Source organism: Octodon degus, unplaced genomic scaffold, assembly GCF_000260255.1.
Source record: "Octodon degus isolate 3935 unplaced genomic scaffold, OctDeg1.0 scaffold00127, whole genome shotgun sequence".
NCBI lineage: Eukaryota > Metazoa > Chordata > Mammalia > Rodentia > Octodontidae > Octodon > Octodon degus.
The window spans coordinates 4668407-4689232 of NW_004524703.1; the positions used below are offsets into that span (position 1 = coordinate 4668407).

The 20826-nt window shown below is 39.7% G+C and overlaps 1 protein-coding gene across 1 annotated transcript in view; it reads right to left on the reverse strand.

The window, feature by feature from the left end:
- Positions 1-19725, reverse strand: part of Rbm34 (RNA binding motif protein 34) — a 23283-nt gene extending 3558 nt beyond the window's left edge. The window contains exons 1-11 of the mRNA XM_012516816.2: positions 19521-19725; positions 19241-19415; positions 18900-19033; positions 14670-14901; positions 13278-13337; positions 9370-9413; positions 5336-5419; positions 3949-4012; positions 2044-2083; positions 1722-1840; positions 3-186 (exon numbers count right to left, since the gene is read on the reverse strand). Of these exons, the coding sequence (XP_012372270.1) occupies positions 3-186; positions 1722-1840; positions 2044-2083; positions 3949-4012; positions 5336-5419; positions 9370-9413; positions 13278-13337; positions 14670-14901; positions 18900-19033; positions 19241-19415; positions 19521-19573 (1189 nt within the window). The 5' untranslated portion in view covers positions 19574-19725. The remainder of the gene's footprint in view (positions 1-2; positions 187-1721; positions 1841-2043; positions 2084-3948; positions 4013-5335; positions 5420-9369; positions 9414-13277; positions 13338-14669; positions 14902-18899; positions 19034-19240; positions 19416-19520) is intronic.
- Positions 19726-20826: the final 1101 nt, after the last annotated feature.

Sequence of the window (20826 nt, forward strand, 5' to 3'; positions counted from 1 at the left end):
ACTTTTAGGCTGCTCTGAATCTTTGGGAGCAAAGGTAAGTCTCTTCTTGGATTTACTGACATTTTTCAAACCTGGATTTGAATTTTGTTTTAATTTTTCTTTATTAACAGAGCGCATGACTCTGAGTTTTCTTCCCATTAGCTCAGAATTGTTTAATTTCAGAGCAAGATGAACAGCATCTGTGTTCTGGAAAACAAAGAATAACATTAATTTCTACCAGAAGCTAATCTCCAAAGAGACCAGTAAAATATTGGCCCTAATAGAAGAGTATAATCTTCAAACTTGCACAGAGAAGACCCTCCCATTTCTAGGAAGATCAATTCCCTGTGTTTTTTGGGGACAAGGTCTACACAAGTTTTTCTAGAGGCACTCAAGCTGTCTCAAAATTTTCAGGTAACTCACAATCATATACACTCCATTTTTTCATTATGAGGAGTTCTGAATGATTAGCCATATGCAACCTTTAAACCAAAAACATCTCCTTTCCATAAACCACCTTTTACAAAAGTCCTGCTCTATGCAGAGGGCAAAGAAATCTCCATCACAGAACTTAAGATGTAATAATAGGTACCCTATAAGGTTAGATCTAAGTCTAAAATTCTATTAATAATTATTCTAATACAGAAAGTTAATACTAACTTGAAAGTCCAAGAGGTACTTGTTATAGGACTGAAAGAGCAGGAATACACTCCCAACTTTTCTAAAAAGCTACCTTGGAAGCCCTATTATCAAATCTCCAAAATAGTCACATATCCTAGAAATACTGTATCACAATGAGGAACTAGCCTAAAGAAGTGATCTAAAATGCAAATTAACATTTGAGAAAAAACATTACCATTACAATTTCACTATTACAGAGAACACTGCTACTGTCCAATATCAGAGTGGCAACAATATAAATCATGTTGTATCACTCACAGGACAGAAATCAGGCTGCAGAATTTCAGGTTCATAGATATTATGCTTTATAAACAAAGACACTAGGAAAAGAACCCCTGAAATACGTTATTGCTGAAGGAAGAAAAATTTAAGTGCTACCAAATAGTAAGAATACTCTTTAACTACTTAGTAGTATTAGGCAAGAAACATTGGTTAGGGCTGGAGAGAGAGCTCAGTAGAATAAGTGCTTGCCTGGCAAGCAGAGGGTCCTGAGTTCAATCCCTAGTACTGCAAAAACAAACTTACAAACAAAAAAGAAACATTGGTTAAATTAGTGAACTAAATGTAACTAATTTGTGCAAAGACTTCAAAATTTTGTGGGTACTTATTTTATCCATTACAGTGACGATGGAGATTAAGATATATAATCTCATTAATTTACAACATCTTAATAGAGGTATGAAGAAAAAGAGAACTAGAACATTTTTGGCAAGGTGTAATTCTAGAAAAGTGATTATGACAGGTTATAGATTTAGGGGTTTTTTTGTTTTGTTTTTTGGCGCTACTTGGGATTAAAAATCAGAGCCATCACACTGAGCTATGCATAACCCTGTTTTTTACTTTGAGATAGGGTCTCAACTGAGTTGCCCACAGTGGGCTCACACTTGCAATCTTCACCTGCCTCAGCCTCCCAGACTACTAAAAAATACAGGCACATAACACCATGCCCAGCATAAATTTAGTTTTAAGTCAGATTTTGAGGATCAAAATAAGTTACATCTGAATGACAATCTCTCTTAGTTCTTTCCAAGGGACAGTGACAATGCATTAGTCTCTCATACCTCAAAGAGCACATAGCCAAAGCCTTTGCCAACTCCTGTAACTGGGTCTCTCACAATCCTCACTGCCACAATACTGCCACAGTCCAGAAAGTGTTCTTCCACAGCAGTTTCTTCAACTTCTAAAAAAAAATTCACCACAAAGACTTAACTTTTTCCTTAGAAAGATGGAGGTGTTTGATAACACAGTAGGTTTTGAACACAACCTCATAAAAATATATCATTACACTGTGTACTTCCTAAATTTAGTCTTAAAACATTAATACTGCATATTCACTTTTATTTTGTTACTGAAAATACTATATATTTGTTTAAGCAAACTTACTGTAAGGGAGATTTCCAACAAATACTGATCTCTTATTCCTCTGAAACACAAAGAGTTAATAAAAATCACTCACAGGCCCAGAAAAATAGAAGCTACACTATCCCCTATCCCACATTCTTCCACATCTGATGGGGGCAGATCAGCCACCCCTGACTAAGCCACACAGTTGATCCTTATTTCTATGTCTCCCATCTTCCCTTTCAGCTAACAGTGAGCACCAGAAGAAGACACATTTCACTCATAGCAAGCACTGACACAGTGATGCTCAGAGAAGGCTTGCTGTACTGGATGGGGGAGGAGGGGATCATTGCTGTAAAGAGCCCTAGAACAATTATTTCATGGGGTTTGTGGCCATGTGGTGTTTGTTGCAACTATTCACCTTTGTAGTCTGAGTTCAAAAACAACCCAAAAGTGACACAAAAAGAGCAGTGTGGTTGTATGTTGATAAAATCAAATGGGTGGTAGCTGATTTGGACCTTAAGCCTTCATTTGCTGACCTTATGGTATATTCTTAGTGAAGCCAGGCTTTTCATTCGGGTTGCATTCCTTTCTCAAACAGGCTACACTGATGCTGACAGAAACACCAGATAGCTGAGTTAAGCCTACAATATGTCCTTCATTCATCTCCTGCTACCTTTATCAAATGTGTATCTTGTCACATCACTTCTAGACCAGCTCCTGGACAAAAATCCAGACTCCTGTACATGCAGCACAAAAGACCAAGGTTGCCTAATTTGGCTTCTACTATTCGCCTAACAACTCTTCCTTCCTACCTACTTACCTAGTTAACTATTCCAAGCAAATTAGAGTCCCCCTCACCCACATTTATACTGTTTTGTTTCTTCCCAAATATTGCCATTGCCTTTTAATTTTTTTGTCTCTCAGAAAATACTCTTAAAAAAAGAAAATGCCTACTCATCTTCAAAGACAAGTCAAACACAAGACCTATTCTCTTGGAAACTATCCTTGCCCTTCTTCCTGACACATCTCTAAGTCAAGTAACCACCTGCACAATTGACAAAGCATCTTACAAACTTGACGATGTTTGTCACAAAGAAGAGCCTTACGCTAAGCCTCTGCTCATCTCCCCACAGACCCTGTGAGAGCTGAGACCATTCCTTAGGAACAGTGTACCTGACAGAGAGTGTTCTTGATACAGCTTATGTCTAGAAGTTCCCCAAAGCCTCACAGTCATATGAGAACATTTCAGAGGCGGCTTGATCTAGTGTGTGATTACTAAATTAGTTCACTGACTGATGTGGCATAGTCCTCGATATGATTACCAGTGCCCTACCACAGGAATGGGTAGTCTGAATAAAATATAAAGGTCAGAAAGAGAGCTAGTGTCACCACTTGTTGCATGCTGCTTTGCTGTCTCCTGCCTGCTTGCTATGGACTATTTCTTCGCTGTAATCCCCCTCTGCCAAGACACCCTACCCTGGAGCTAGCCAATTATGGGCTGAAATATCTACATACTGTGAGTTAAAATAAACCATTCCTCCTTTTAATATGTAGGTATTGGATACTCTGTATCAGCAATGAGAAAAAAGCAACTAAGACAATTCTCAAAAGCTGTCTGATGAATAACTGAATTTTCTAAGATGTCAGTCTAAAACAAGATCTTTACCAGATAGCTATTGGATCCTCCTGGCTAACTTCCTATACTGACAGTGGTGGATAGGGAAACACACCTTTAAATCCGAGATGACTTGCTTTCAAACTAATGCTGACCCAAGTCCCATGCTTCTCTTGGTACCAACTCTGGACCCCAGAGGATGAAGGCCACTTCTTCCTATTCCTGTAATGTTCTACTACTGACTCTACCTCCTTCCAGCACAACTGAGAAAAATATATTCCCATAAAAAGGTAGAGCTAAGCTCTTTAAACAAATCAATTACTACTCACAGATGAAGTTTCAGATGCAAGATCAACTCGAATACGAAATCCATCTGCAATCTGGGTCCCATTTCTGTTATAAATACAAGAGAAAATTTCTATTAAAAATGAGCACCAAATTACTCTAAGATAACTGCTCCAAAGTGAAGTAAAAGAAATAAAAAACCAGAGCCAGAAAAATAGCTCAGTGGCAGAAGCACTTGCTTGGCAGACGTAAGGTCCTGAGTTCTATCTCTGGTACCACCAAAGGAAGGAAGAGAGAGAGAGGGAGGGAGGGAGGGAGGGAGGAAGGGAGGGAGGGAGGGAGGGAGATAAGATAGGAAGGTAGGTAGGTAGGAAGGATGGATAGACAGATGGGAGGGAGGGAGGGATAGATAGATAAGAGCGAACGAACTGCACAGGGACCAGGGTTTGATCCCCGGCACCACATGCCAAGCCCTTTATCAAGTTGGCCACCAAGACCAGGCATGGTGGCACACACCTGTAATCCCAGCACTGGGGGAAGCCGATCACTGCATAGTGAGACCTTGTACCCGGAAAAAAAAAAAAAAAGAAAAGAAAACCTAGGTGTGGTAGTATACACTTACTATCTCAGTACTCTTAAGAGACTGAGACATGAAAATCACGTTTAAGAAGAACCTGGGCAACTTAGTAAGACTGTGTTAAAATTAAAAAAATAGTGGGTTGGGGGAAGAGATGACATGCATCTACATGTTGTGGGTTTTGCTCAATGCAAAGGCCCTGGGTTCAATCCTGTCTGTCTGTCCGTCTCTGTCTCTGTCTCTGTCTCTGTCTCTGTCTCTGTCTCTGTCTCTGTCTCTGTCTCTGTCTCTGTCTCTGTCTCTCTCTCTCTCTCTCTCTCTCTCTCACACACACACACACACACACACTCCTCATTATAGGCAACCCCTTTCAGGTTCCCTCCTGTCTCTCAGGAACTACTACTATTCCCCATTCCTTTTCTCTAATAAAATTCCCTATACTTGGGGGCCTGCCCATTAGCTCAGTTGTTTAAGTGACTGCTTAAAGCAGTCAGGCTCAGATTGCTGTAGTTCGATCCCCAAATACTCATGCCTTACCAAACCAGCCCTGAAGGCATCCTGAGTCAGCACCCCCTCAAAAAAAAAAAAAAATCCACCTATACTTAAACAGACAGTTCCCTTCACAATAATTCTGTTAGAGGGGCTGGTGAGATGGCTCAGTGGTCTAAAGCACCTACTTAGAATCAAGCTTACAAAGCACAGGGACCGCGGTTCAATCCCCCAGCACCACATGCCAGCCAGCCCCGCCCCCAGGAGCCCAAACACACACACACACACACACACACACACACACACATAAATAAATATTAAAAAAAATAATAATACTTCTGTTAGAACCTCAGAGGTAAAATTACCTTTTCAATGCTTTTGTAGCAGCACACTCATCCTTAAACACAACATAAGCATTAATGTTTTTCTGATCAGGATGAATCGTACGCCTATAACAATAAAGAAGGTAAAATTTGTTAATCTCAAAGTCACTACAGTAAGTTTAGCTTGCTTTCTACTATTAACATGTGTCTTGAAAGGCAGTAGTTTTAGTTTGAGTAATAAGTCAGAACAACAACAACAACAACAAAAAAAATACCACAACTTCTAAAGACAGTGGTAGGAACACAAGAGCCTACATGCACCAAGACCTGAGAACAACACAAGGACTAGATATTACCACTTTAGCTGCTGCTCTGAATCCAGCACACTCGATGAATTTGGCTTTTCCTCTTTTTACTGTACAATTAAATACCCTGGTAGAAAAGCACACAACCTCATACTGCTTAGTGAATTAGCCCATGGCTCTACCAACCATGGCCTAGCCACAGCCACAGTGTCTCTGTGGTCCTTCCTAAGTTCAGGTCCTCCTTTCTTCCAAAGGAACCACCACCAACCCTGCCTTTTTATTTTGGTAGTAGGAATCAAACTCAGGAACTTGCACTTGACAGGCGATGCTACACACTGAGCCCCAGTCCCTGCCTTATTTTTGTATGCACCAGTCTCAGTTACTCTTTTCTCACTGTTGGGACAAATAGCATACACTCAAAATGAAGGAAGGAAAGATTTATTTAGCTCAGTTACTGGAGGCTTCAGTCCATACTCAGCTGGCTCCAAGGCACAGAAGCACATGGCAGCAAAGTGCAGAGAGCAAAAGGGGAGCAGCAGCAACAATGGCTACAAAGAGGAAGTCTGTCTCTCTCAAGTTGCATTCAGGCTATCTGCCCCACGCTGGGTGTAGTACTCACACCCATAATCCCAGCAGCACTCACACCCATAATCCCAGTGGATCATGAGTTAATCACAAACTCTAGAAGTCTGCCCCATAACTGCATGAGGTTTAAGGAGACAAATACACACAAACCATAACAGCACCACTTTCCTGAATTTACCTACCTAATTCTATCACCCCTGTGGTTATTCCTCAATATTACCTTTGGTCTTATCCATTCTTTGACCCTGTGTCTAGAACAATTTACTTAACAGGATTGTCCCTGCCATCTCTTTTTTATCTTACTGTTTGACGTGCAGAACTGCCTGGATTTTGCTGTTATGACTTTACTTTCTTTTTTTTGAGACAGGGCCTCACTATGTAGTACATGCTGGCATTCAACTCACTATGTAGCCCAGGCTGGCTTGAAACTTATGGCAATCTTCCTGCCTCTGCCTTCTGTGTGCTGGAATTACAGGAGTGTGCCATCATACCTGGGTAACTGTCACTCTTTTAATGACTGTAGCTGCTGTGTTCAAAGTTTATACCCATGAACTCACTAGGTTTCCAAAATGGTGATTCACGTTAGATGTGTAAGTCAGCAGAATTTTGTAGGGGCTGGGGCTATATAGCTCAGTGCAAAATTGAGACTAAAACCAAAATGACAAACATTTAGCAAGTTTATCATCAAAGGACATCCAATACCAAGCACTGGTAAGGATGTGAAGTAGTTAGAAGTTTCAGCTACTGCTGATGGGTATATAAAATGGCACAATCACTGTAGCAACCTGGCAGTTTCTTAGAGAGCTCAATGTATCCCTATCACAGGACCCAGCAATCTCATCCCTAGGCATTTTCTCAACAGAAACGATCTGCAAACAAGTATTTTTAGTGTCTATTCATGATAGTCAAAAGCCAAAATTTTCCTGAACCGGTGAATAGCTAAATTCTGATACTTTATGGAATACTACTGAACAATGGAAAAATAAGTCACTGATACATGGCTTTTGTGATACATGGTATTTGTGAACCACCAAACTATTATGCTGAACAAAAGAAGCTAGACAAAAGTACAGTACTGGGCTGGGTGTGGTGGCACACACCTGTAATCCCAGGAGGCTGAGACAAGAATATCACTATGAATTTAAGTCCAGCCTGAGTACGCTCAAGGCAGCCTGAACTGCAGAGCGAGAACCTCTCTCAAAAACGACAAAAAAACAAACACACTGAGTCTGAAGAGAGTGCTTAATATGCTAGGAGTTCCATTTATAGGACCTAAAAAAACAAAACCAAAAACCCAAAAACAAAGAGTACAGCTGGTAAAGGTGTAGAAATAATACTTCTATGAGATTGCAGGCAAATTTACAAATGGAAACCATCTTGGTTTTTGAAATAAGGTCTCACTACATAGTCCAGAATGGCCTGGAACTTGCAACTTCCTGCCTCAGCCAACCAAATAATTGGTATTATAGGGATGTACCACCAGCACACCTGGTTTTGCAAATACCCCTTTTGCAAAGTAGTTCTACAACTTTATCCTATGAGCCAGTTAGTACTAGTACAAAACTAAATACGAAAATAGGAAAGCATGAATACCACTGACTTAAAAAGTAGTGGCTACAGATATGGCTCAATAGAAGTGCTTGCCTAACATGCAGCAGGCCCTAATTTCAATCATTAGCAACCCTGCTTTCAAAAAAGTCACATGTTGGGGAAAGAATATGCATGTTAATTATCTGAAGATGTGTAAAATATCTCTGGAAGGTCAGACAAAAAGTAACAGCCTAGTGCCAGCTTGTGTAAGGGAATTTGCTAGGTATATGAAGGAAAACTTCCACTGCATATACTTTTATGCTTTTTTAGTTTTGAACAGATCGATACGTTTCACTAGCTGTTCAAATAACTGACTTCAATCATTACAACTGGGAAGAGGACAGATTGATGGCAAAAATAGTACAAATTTCATTCTTTGGGTACAACACCTCCAATCTTCTTAGTAATACAATTATATATTCTAGTTAGAACCTTTATTTCTGTCAAAATTTAAGTTCTTGTATTTCAGCCTCATACAAAATGAACACTTATGTAACTCTAAAAAAAAAAAATGGGCTTTATCTCACCAAGTATCCTATTTCCATCAGCAGCTGCATTAATACCTTATATCCAGGACAAGCTACAGGTTTGGTTACCACAATAAACAAAAGAGTGTGGGAGTCAGCAGATAACTCATCAACCGGCAGTGATACACCTGACACTGTGATGCTTATGAGGAAAAAGCAGCCAAGACTTGGTTCACCAAGTAACTCCAGAAAGAACTCCAAATTAGGAACAAATGAAGTCATCAAGATATCCAACAGGAACAAAGTGTTTCTTTAGAATATTTCATCCTTAGTACATTTCATCTAATTTGAAGACATCTCTGATTGTAAAACACTTTTTTTTTTTTTTTTTTGAGGAACCGGGGATTGAACTCAGGCCCTTCTATTGAGCTATCTCCCCGGCCCTTAAAACACATTTTATATACCATTAGGAAAGAAAAAACTACCTGAGCATGAAACTAATTTGAAACCCTGAATAAAGCTGAAAGGTAAATATAAATAAATCTGTTTGAGAAGAGAAAGTGAGGACATGTATATGTCTCATTCTTCGGCAGAAAAGGAGAGCCCCTGAGAATTTGATTCTCAAGCCACACTATGTATAAGGTCCCCAGTCATCAAAGAGACACTGAGTAGTCACAGGCTAACCACCAGGTGACTGACCATGGAAAGTACAAGGTACCTGACTTTCATTCAGATGCCTGTTATTCTGATAGAAGCTATGAGGTAATCCCCAAAACTGAAGAAACACAGTTTTCAGGATCTGTACTAGAAAATCTGGGCACAAAATTTCCTTATGGTCTTCTAAGCACTATGAACATTCTTGAAATTTCTTGTGGCACAACTTCTGGTAAATAATTTTAATATTTTCTATACCTATAATTTACATTAAGGCTTTAAAGATAAACATCTGATAGTTTTTTATTTTATTACAGACACAAGGAAACAGTCAAGCAAGCTAACTATCCAAATACAAAATCTATGAAATTATTCATTAAAGGTGTCAAATTTTAGCCAAAAAGGAAATGAGTTTAAGATGATTCCTTTCCTCTAATTATAAACTTACTTGCAAAAAAAAAAAAAAAAAACTTACTTGATCGCTGCCAATTTTTTGGATACAGTTCCCTCTGCTGGAATCTTTTGAGAGAGGGAGAGGAAGAGAGGAAGAGAGGGAGAGAGGGAGAGAGGGAGAGAGGGACAGAGGGACAGAGGGACAGAGGGACAGAGGGAGAGAAAGAACATTTGAAATATCTCAAATTAATATTTTAATTAAAACATAAATATCAAACTGTATATTATGACTAAAAACTTTCTAGGAAATAACTGTGAAAGGGACTTCCTGGACTATGAAGAAAAAGTCCCAAAACAGCATCACACTCCAGATTGAACAGGCAGTAGCTCTCAAATAATCTAGAAAGAAGACATGATTTTCACATTGTGTGGATGACAGAAGGGGAAGAAGCAAGAAGACAATGATGCTAAAGATGTGCAAAAATGAAACCAAAATAATTTTATAAATTAAGTGTGGGGGAAAAAACAATGTTGACATCTTTTTATCATCCTCGAGAAGCTGAGGTATGAAGATTATAAGTTTAAGGTCATCTGTGGAGGCCTTAACACTGTGGAGTCCCAGGCAGCCTTGAACTCGAGACTATAGCCCAGGTAGACCTCAAATTCTCAGCATTCTTGTTCAAACTCTTGAAGACTGAGCTAGGGAGATAGTTCAGCAGTCTAAGTGCCTGCCTTGCAATTGCAAAGACCCGAGTTCTATCCTCAGTACTGCACACCATGGCGGCCACCAAAACCAGGCATTGTGACACACACCTGTTATCCCAGCGCTGGGAAGGCCAAGACAGGAGGATTGCTATGAGTCTGAACTACACAGCAAGACCCTGCATCAAATAAATTAAAAAACAAAACCCCTCAGGTCTGACTTTATAGGTGTGCCTCAAGTTAATATATGACATATAAAACTTCACTCATGTCTCTAAAAAAAAGCCTATATAGTCTCACTGGAAAAATATATTCTATTTGGATCTTTAAATTGAGCAAGTCACAGAATCCCATTTACATTCTGGATCACTTAATCTTCATTTATGTATAGTTTTTTGTAAATTTTAAAATTTCAATTAGTACATTTTCATGGTACATAATGATTACACATTCATTGTGGGGAATTGACATGTATACAACACAACCTACTTTTTACTTCCCCTCCCTCTCTCACAGAGCTTTTAAGAGTCAGTAGACTAAAGAATATCTTATGGGGGCCAGGAAGATAGCTCAGTAGAACAGGCGCTTGCCTGGCAAGCACAAGGTCCTGAGGTCAATCCCCAGTACCGCAAAAAAAAAAAAAAAAAAAAAAAAACTTATGGAAGAAGCAGAAATTCAAGTTAACAACTATGCAATGTGCCAAATGGGGCAGGTCCTGAATGGACAGTAGCCCTCCAACTCAGTCTAGAATCATTCATGCATGCAAATCTCACCCAGGGCAGTGCTTATGAACTTCTAGAAAATATTTATTTTCCTTATTTATCTGCTAGTTTATACAGTAACACTAAAAAATTGAACTCTCTTCTGTGTACCTTACTCAAATCAGCATCATACAAATTCTCATAACAGAAAAACACACATGCTTGAGAAATCTCTGAATATTCAACATGTGAGTGACAGTCATCAAAACATTTACCAGAAGGGGCCGGAGGTTTAGTTTTGCGGACTAAGCGCTTGCTTAGGTCAGCACAGAGGCCAGGGTTCAATCCCTGTCTCCACATGCCCCACCAGCCCCACCCCTGGGCCCACTAAGCCTATGGATGGAGTCCGGGCATGGTGGCACGTGGCTGTAATCCCAGCATTAGGGAGGCAGAAATCAGGAGTCTGGGCTGTGTAATGAGACCCTGAACAAAACAAAACAAAACAAAACAAAACAAAACAAAACAAAACAAAACAACTTTACTGGAAGTGTTTTTGGAGCTCTGAAGGACTTATATCCTATGATTGAAGATATTAATAAATATAACACAAAGCAAGAAAATACAAAAATTATTTTATAAAGTATTTTATTTTAAAAATAAAAAAATTTTCCTTTGGGGTAAAAAAGTGGTATAAAATATCAAAAATATTTTGAAGTAGTAGTATTTTACCTGTGAACTGAAAAATGCATTTTCCCCCCACAGGTAAAATGGGATGTAAGAAGGACTGTATGCTAAGAGTGACAAATGTGTATATTCCCAGATACTCAGAGTTGGAGGACAGCCCACACCAGTGACAGCAAACCAATGGCATGTGTGCCACAGCAGGCTGTTTGTATCACTGAAAACTCTAGAAGGTTTGACATCACTGTCTTAGGCAATTCAGCAAGACAGTGTCTCAAAAAGTATAATGTAAAGCACTAAAGAAGTAATTCAGTAGTAGAGTGCTTGCCTACCATGCATTAATTTTCCAGAGCTACAAAATTAATAAATAAACAAAACAAAAGGCCAGGAAAAATGGGTTACAGAAAAATACAAAGGTAAGAAAACCATAAAACTAGGAACACACTGTCTGGCTAAGACTTAAGGACAGATTTCACTGACATTGAAAAGAAATCAGGCTTTTACAAGCCTTAAATACATACTTAATGAACACAAGGTGCAAGTGCTGGACACCATGAGGATAACCAAGAAAGACTACTAGTAATCAGTGCTGCCAGTGTAGAAGGGGGATAAACAGGGAACTACACTTACACTACAGGGGATCAAGTACTACAATGGTGGATCTGAAGAGTACATAGGCATGGCTCTGGGCAGGGAAGAAGCTGGGCAGGCTCCTTTAGGTGAGAAGGTAATGGCTGGGGCAGGGATAAAAGGTGGCAAGGCAAGAGTTCCAGGAAAAAAGGCTTTAGGAAGATCAGGTTGACAGTGTTGTGTCACCTACGTGTGCAGCTTGGTGCCACTAAATGACAGACACAACCCGTAGGCAGCTTAGATTGGGGTGGTGGATAAAAGTAAATGGCCATTCTGCAGCTGGAGTACCACCAAGATACTCCAACCCCTGCACTAAGCAAGAGTCTGAAATAGAGAAATGGGACTCAGAAGAGGAGATAAGAGTATGAAACAAATATATTAACAGAAATTACAGAGACTGAAAATCTTGGCAAATGTCTCTTAGAACAAAAAGCAGTTTTGGCTGCTGAATATTTGGCAATATTTAGTTATTTTTGGTTGTTAGAACTGGGGTGGGAGGGGTGAAAGCATCTAATGGGTTAAGGCCAAGGATATTATTATACCTCCTACAATAAACAGGGCTGCTTTCAACAACTTTTCTAGCCCAGAACAACAATAGCATGAAGGCTGAGAAACCTTTTTCTTGTTTTTGAAACAGGGTTTGGCCGCATAGTTCAGGCTGGCCTTGAACTCACTACGTAGCAAAGACTGGCCTTGAACTCACAGCAATCATCCTGCTTTGGCCTTCCCAGTGGTAGGAATACAACCATGTGCCACAGTGCCAGGCCAGAAACCCTATTTTACAGAATCACATAAAACAGCAATTAGAAATGTGGATTAGGTATTTCCTGAATTCTAGTACACATTAATTATAATAAAAAGTGTTCAAAAATACATACTGAGATGTTAACTATGGAATAATAAAATTAAAAACTCAATTATGGGAACTCCAAGTACCATTTGCAACAATGACACCAAACTCCCATAGTGGTTAAGATTCCAGAAATGCTACCCTAGAAGTGTCAGCTTTTCTGATCACTCTATTGGTATAGCAAATAAAAGTCATTTATTCATGCTCCAAAATCACTGCTGGTACTGCTAACAAGGGTATCCCTATATTAGATTATTTAACACGTCTAAGAGCAAAACACACCAAAAGCCACTCTTTCCCTGGCTATATTTACACCTATTAAAAAGTCTGGTGCTATTCTGCATCCCTGGTACCAAGAACCCAGTGGGTCTGGCTAAAGGTAAAATCTTTTAAGATAATGAAATTTTAGGGAAAGAGAAGACATACCAAAGAACGAAATCGTACAGATTCTATTTGTCCATATTCTTTAAAAAATGACTTCAGTTTCTAAAAAAATAAAACGTACATTAGTTCACTTTCAGAACGTCAAGTGTCACAAAACAAAATAACCAAATGAATCATCTTTTATGGATGGCATTTATTAACTTTATTGCGAGGGACGGTACTGGGGATCGAACTCAGGACCTTGTGCTTGCCAGGTAGGTGCTTATTTTAAGAATAATTCAGGGGGCCAGCCAAATAGCTCAGTGGATTTAAAAACCTGCAACCTGGAGCAGGGGCTGGGGGTTCAATCCCCAGGCCTGCTGTGCTAGCCCCGCCCCCAGGGCCAGCACTGAGACAGCAAATAAGACTGGGAGTGGTGGCACTCGCCTGTAATGCCAGCTCTGTAAACAGGAGGAGCACTACAAGTCTGATCTAGTAGTGACAACCTGAACACCCTATAGACCCTTCCCTAAAAATACCAAAAAAAAAAAAAAAAGAAAAAGAAAAAGAACAATTCAGAAAAGCAAATGACTACTTAGTTGGGACAAAAAGTTTTACTGAAACTTACAGAATAAACAAAATGTAACTCAATATTAGTGTCTATATATCAAATATTTTTTATTCTTTTCTTTTTATCACATGTAAGTTAAGGTTAGACTTATCTATTCCATATAGTCTTTTCTGATTTTTTCACATTAATTTAAAGAAGTGAATTTTAACAATGTTTATATTGTTGGGAGAAATTACCTAGGAGGAAGTAACCAAAATTATGGCATAAAACAAAACATGTGATGTCCTACAAAATAACCACAAACCAAATGCTAGCAGACAAAAGGTGAGATAAAGGGAAAAACCCAATAGTTTTTGTACTGTTTTATTTTTAGGGAAGTAGATTATAATTGTTGTTCAAAATCAACATAAAACACTACTTCATAAGCACAGAAAGCAAAGGGGATGTTTTCAGTAAACTGAACCCTACACAACCTAAGAAGTTTAGGATGCATTCATTCTTTTACAGAGTGAGCATTTAGTAAGCCACTACTAGGCTCGATGCACCCTCTTGTATAATATAGATCAGTAAAGAAAACAGATAATTGTCTCTGCACAAAAGAAGTTTCCATTCTAGTGGCATACAGCAGAAGATAAGCCTAGAAGAAACAGGCCAGAGAGGAAGCCACTGCAATAACTGAACTGTGATCTGCAAAAGTCTGAATTAGGGCAGGGATTACAGCGATGGGAGGGAATATTAAGATCAGTTTACAGTAGTATGAAATCTGTCATCACTGACAATGAAGTCACCTCAGTGGCTTCTTAGTTACGTGCTTATTCAATAAATGAAGAATAAACAAAAGTTAATTTCTGTGAATTTTTACCACAAACCAAATAAAAACTCACCTTTTTATTACATGTGACAGGCAAGTTCCCAACAAACACAGTCCTCTCATTTTTTAATTTCTCTTCTTCTTGGTTGACTGGGATCTTCTTTCTTTGACTTCCATCTAAGTTGTGATCTACATCAAGTACTTTTCTACCTGCTACATTAACAGTAGATTGAGATTTTTTCCCTTTCTGTCCTTGTTTTTGGAGAATTTCTTCTTCTAAATCAGCACTTGCTAAACCATTTTCCCTACATTTTAAGGTAAAAACAAAGATAAGAAAAACAATCATGAAAGTCAGAATTTTACAAAGCACTGTTCAATACTCTTGGTTAAAACTTCATCACAAAAATATTTAGCAATATTGGGGCCAGGGAGATGGCTCAGTGGAATAAGTACTTGCCTGGCAAGCTCAGGGGCCTGAGTTCAAACCCCGGTTCCGGAAAAAAAAAAAAAAAAAAAAATTTAGCATTATCAACAGAATGACTAGTACTTTTGGAAAACAAATTCTGCACCTCAACATAAGACTGACAGTCCATAGTAGTAGCACCAAGGTTCAACTGAAAGCCAGCTTATAATCTAAAGCTCTTCAACATTTATTTCATACTCTATCAAAATCTAATTGCATTCTCTGCTCTAGAATCTAGGACAGTACAGCATTTGCAGGGAATAAAAATAAAAAGTTAAGTGCTTACCAAACATAACCTAGTAAAAAGAATCTAGACAATTAAAAACAAATTTATAATTTATAATTCTGTAATATTTAAAGGACTGCTTACCAAAAAAATTCTGAAATGGCAAATGCAATATAAAGTATTGGAATAAATGGATACATAGGCCTGATGTAATCCAAAAGCAGAACTAGATGGTGACTATAGACTGAGGAGAAAAAACGGGCAGTCATAAAATGATTTATTCTTCAACAAATACTGGGCTGCCACACTATTCTAGATTCTCAAATCACAAGGCTTTCACACTATTCTAGATTCTCAAATCACAAGGCTTTCAAAAGTATAATTTTTTAAAAAAAGGGCATGTTGCAATGAGCCTTGCACTCAGGAGTCTAACTACATAGCAAGACTCTTTCAAAAGAATCAAACAGAAAAAGTATAGTAGAAAGACATCTACAAGTAGTGGCCCGGATTCAACCCCTGGTGTGCCATGCTGGTCCCACCCCTGGGGTACGCTGAGACGGCAACTGAGACTGGGCATGGAGGTGCATGCCTGTAATCCCAGCTCTTGATAGGCTGAACACAGGCAGATCACTATGAGTCTGATCTATGTAGTGAGACCCTGTAGACCCTTACTAAAATAAAAAATAAAGACAGCCAAAGTTCACACAAAACTGGTAATAGCTAATGGCTAGGTACCTCAGTGGTACAGTATTCACTTAACGGCAAGACCCTGAGTTTGATTCCTATCACTACCACTGATGGTGGGGACAACAGCTAGAATACATAAGACAAACAAGAAAAACAAGAACAGCTTCTCATAGGAGGAAGGCAGTATCTGGGACAATCAGTCCTCAACAAATGTAGACTAATATTCCTCTTCCCTAACACCAATCAGTCCACTAATGGAAGAGTCCATCTCTAGTGTTTTATTCATCATGGTATACAACTAGCAGGAAGGGAAAGAAATACAACCATATGGTAATGTTAGTTCCAGGTCAATAAAGAAATTCCTTCTACGTTATGCAAAAGATGATGAGGAGCCACTAGACTTAGTGCCTAAAAAGATCATTTAAGGTAGCAAAGAGAAAGACAGGCAGAGAACAAAGTTAGAGATGGAACTCTTAGTAAGAATGGTTACAGCTCTTTGTATCTAGGAAGAAAACAGACCAACCAGAGCAGGGGTGGAAAGCAGAAGATACAGTAAAGATCATTAAGAGACAGTTTCAAAGTGAGAGTGGTAGAGTACAACTGTAACACTAGCACTCTGAGTAGTGGAGGCAGAATGAATAAAGTTCAAGCACAGCCTAGTTAAATTAGCAACTTAGAGCCTGTCTCAAAATAAAAAGGTCTGGGGAAATAGCTCACAGCAAAGGTCCTAAGTTTAATTCTCCTTGCCCCAGTAGTATCCACCCCACACAAAAGACCAATCAACCAGGCAATGTACCTAAAATGCCACTAAGGAGGATGAAGCAAGAGGACAGGTTGAGCTCAGGAGCCCCATGTCAATCTAGGTGACATCATGAGACCTTGTCATTGAAGAAAAAAAAAAAAAAGTACAGAAGCATTAAGACTTCAAAATTCACAAGCTCATAACTTCCAAGCCACTACCTTAGGAAACAGAAAGCCAGCTGGTATCATTTAAGTAGAAGATTAGGATTAATGAGGCTGATGATTCCTCTATTAATGAGGCTGATGTTTCCCTGTGTGTGTCTCTTAGTATTGGGATTTCAATCCAAGACTTTTACACTGACCTCTCTCCCTACCCATCCCTACCCCTTTTCTTTTCAGATAAGGTTTTGCTATGTACTTCAGGCTGGCCTCAAATTTGCAGCACTCCTCTTGCTTCAGCTCACAAGTGTTGGGATTACAGGTATGTACCACCATACCCAGCTCCCAGGCTTTGTTTATTTACTTATTTGTTTAGCCATTTATTTAGAGTCAGAATCTTGCCAAGCCATGAAGTTTCCAGGCAGGACTTGAACTTGCAATCCTCCTTCCCCCAGCTCCCACAGGTCTGGTATTATACATATGTACCATTCTGCCTAGCCTGTTTACAGCTTTCTTAACTTGAAGTGCACATGGTCTCTACAAGAGTGAGTACCATCCAGCCAAAAGATAAACAGGTCTGGAGATTAGCACAGAGAACCAAGTGGGGACACATACAATGAAGGGTGAAAAAGGTCATGAGATGATCATAAACAAGAATGCTAAGTGAAGTCAATAACTGAAAAATCAGAAAACCACCCCATGTTATCACTGAAAAGCAACAGACAATCAAGGGAAGAAAATCAACAGAGACTGCCCTCAGAGAATTCAATAAGAGCAACTATTTATGATGTGTTACAAAAGGCCTCTTAAGACAAAGCACCCTTAAGACAAAGGCTCTACTGCCTATTAAATACACCAACTGGCTGGAGCAGCTCCACCAATGCCTCAGAGCTGCATCTGTGAAATTTCCCCTCAATTGTCCTTGCAACCAATAAAGACTCATGGGGGGACAGAGGCAACTAGGCAAAAAAGGCCTCTATGAACAATTTCAGATGTACCATCCGGACAATCCTGCTCATACTCCTGCTACTAGACTGCATAGTAAGTAAATCATAAACAGGGAGAAAGCCAAAGAATAGACTACTTTTTCTTACCTCTTTTATGTAGCCTACGCTGGTCCCCAAGCATGAGCTTCCTACCTCATTTTCCCCAGTACTTGGATTACTGGCATGTACCACAGTCCATGTCATAAGATTGTTCTCAAAGCTCAACTATGGAAGTGTTGTGAACATTAACAGAGACACGTGACTGTTGACTGAGGTATTTTTAGTTGTTAGATTTTCTTTTACAGACGAAAGCCCTCCCCATACACACACCCGTTGCAGTACTGGATTGCCTCTGCACTGAACTACACCTCCAGACCTTTTAAAATAGTTATTTTGAGACGAGATCTTACTAAGTCATTTAGTTGCCCAAGCTGGGCTCAAACTTCTGATTCTCTTGAAAGTATTTTATGTTGGAAAGAAAAGAAAATGAATGGATGTTATGGTACAATCTATCTAAGGAGGCAGAAAAAACATCTGGAATACATAATACATGGCTGAGCTACTCTTTCTCTGAAAGAAAAAGGAAGAAATTAAGACTGCATAGATGCACTAAGTTTCAGGAGAAAAAAAAGTAGAAGCAATTTACAACTCTCAGAATAACTAAAAAAGTGATCTATGAAGAGAGAAAAGGAAAAAGAAAATAAGTTCGAAGACAGTGGTAAAAAATGAGGAAGAGTAACTCTAAACATGACAGCATTGTTAATTCGGATCCTGACTCAAATACACTGCAAAAGGATTTAAGTTAAAGTCACAAGCTCGATTCCAAATGATGACGATAGTATTAGATAAAGATGAAACAAAATTGGCCTAATAGTAATTGAGATGAATGAAGATTCCTTCTCTTTTTCAACCTTGTAAGACACTTTCCCTAATTTTTAAAAAGCAATCAGAAACAAAAAATAAGAAATTAAGATAATACTGCAGATAGAAAATTTTAATTTCTTACCATCTTATGTAACACCAACAGATTTTTTTACCAACCTGCTTGCCAACTTTTTCTCTGCATCAGAAAGTTTCTTCTTGACCTTCGCTTTCTTTACATGATCTTGTAAAAGTGGTCTTTGAATCAGAGATGTAGTTTGTTCTTCCTCATCACATTTCCTTTTAGATGTTTCCTTTTAAAAGTTTGAAGTAATTTTTGAGACCTCACCTACTATAATTCTGACCCCCAAACACTAATTTTGCGACCTTTCAAAATTAGCACCTCCCTTTACTCACTGGTTATACTGAGTAGGGAAAGAGTGCTTAAAATTAGTCCCCCTCAATCCCCAGCAGAAATCAGTTTAACCAACGGGCCATTCACCAAGGAGCCAGTGACCTACTTGAGGCACAGGCACGTAGATGGGTCGAACTTGTGGTACCGGAGCGCTGAAGAGGGAAGCCAGTCTCCCGGCGCTGGTTCCAGGAGGGCGCTTGCCGGAGAGCAAGCTCTTGGCGACCTGTCCAATCAGGTAGTCTCCGGCCGCATCCAGGCCGAGGCCGGCATCCGGGTCCTCCCTGGGAACGAAGGTCTTGTTCTTAAGAATGTCACACCCCACCACTTCACTCGCCTGGCGAGCACACGACACCCTAGCCCAGCAACACGCACGACATGCTACTCACCCCCGCTCTGCACTTCGCTTTATCTTCCACTTTTTCGCCCCTTTCAAATCCATTTTTACTCCAAGCTTTCTTCCCCCGCCCGCCACGGCACGGAGGAAGACACTTCCGGGCTCCGCACTTCCGCTCCCTAGCCACGCCTCTTGCGCGAAGGACCACGGTCCTTCCCTCCAGCAGGCGGCAGCCCGGGGAAAAGATTCCTCAGTTCCTGACCCCTAGTTCAGACCTGGTGTCAGGGAAGCCTGATCCCTGGAAAGATGGAGACTTTCCCAGAGCAGGTGAGGCCTGAAGTTTTAAGAATCAGCCGGGCTGGGTGAGAGATGTCAGCGGAGGGAAGAGAATATAGGAAGAATACTCCTTGGCTGTTGAGGGAGGAGCGAGAAATGAAGGTATTCCCGAGCATGAAGGCAGTGCTTTGTACTTTGTAAGCTTTTCTGAGGCTTGACATTATTTCATAATAATTACAAAGGACTGAGGATGTAGCTCAGCGGCGCAGCAAGACCTAGGCCCTAAGCTGATTGCAGTCCCCGCCTCCCCGAAGTTACAAACAATAGCTGGAGACCACAGCTCTAACCGCCTCCATACATGCATGTACGGCTTTAAAATTTTATTACTGACCAGCTGTTCTAACAGAAGTACATATTTTGCTCGCAAAACCCTTAGGGCTGTTTTCTCCACCTACCTTGCCACACTCTTCTCCCCTCAAACACATGGATCCTTAGCTGTATTTTCTCTACCCTGTTCTAGTCATTCCTGACTTTACAGCCCTCCACTTTCCTCTGAAAAAAAATTATACCCATCCTTGAAGACCCATGTCATACTGTCACTGATCAAAGTTACTATTTGCTTAAGGATATAAATCTTTCCCCACCCCCCCACCGTTATACTTACCATAACCATGTTTTGCATGTTACGTCTCTTAAAATGTGAGGAACATGATAAAGATCTATTTGTCTTACATATATGCTGCATCCGTGTTCACTGTACCTACTCAGTTATTTGCTGCACTGATTTTTAGGAAATAAAACAGGCACTAGATATGCCACTAAAATCAGTAGTTTGAGTGGTAAAATAGGATTTGACTTTGAATCTGTTGAAAACACTTGCTTTTGAAAGCTGCTTACACAAGGTTACTGGGAATATATGTGAACTTTTGTTGTCCTATTTTATTGGTGGGGACTCCACAATATTCACCTACTTGGCACTTACTTTGATTAAGCTTCTAATTTTGGAGGCCTGTTGATGGCCTGATATTTCAGAGATGGAAAAATCCATCCATGTATGCATGGGAGTTGAGTATCTGTGCTAT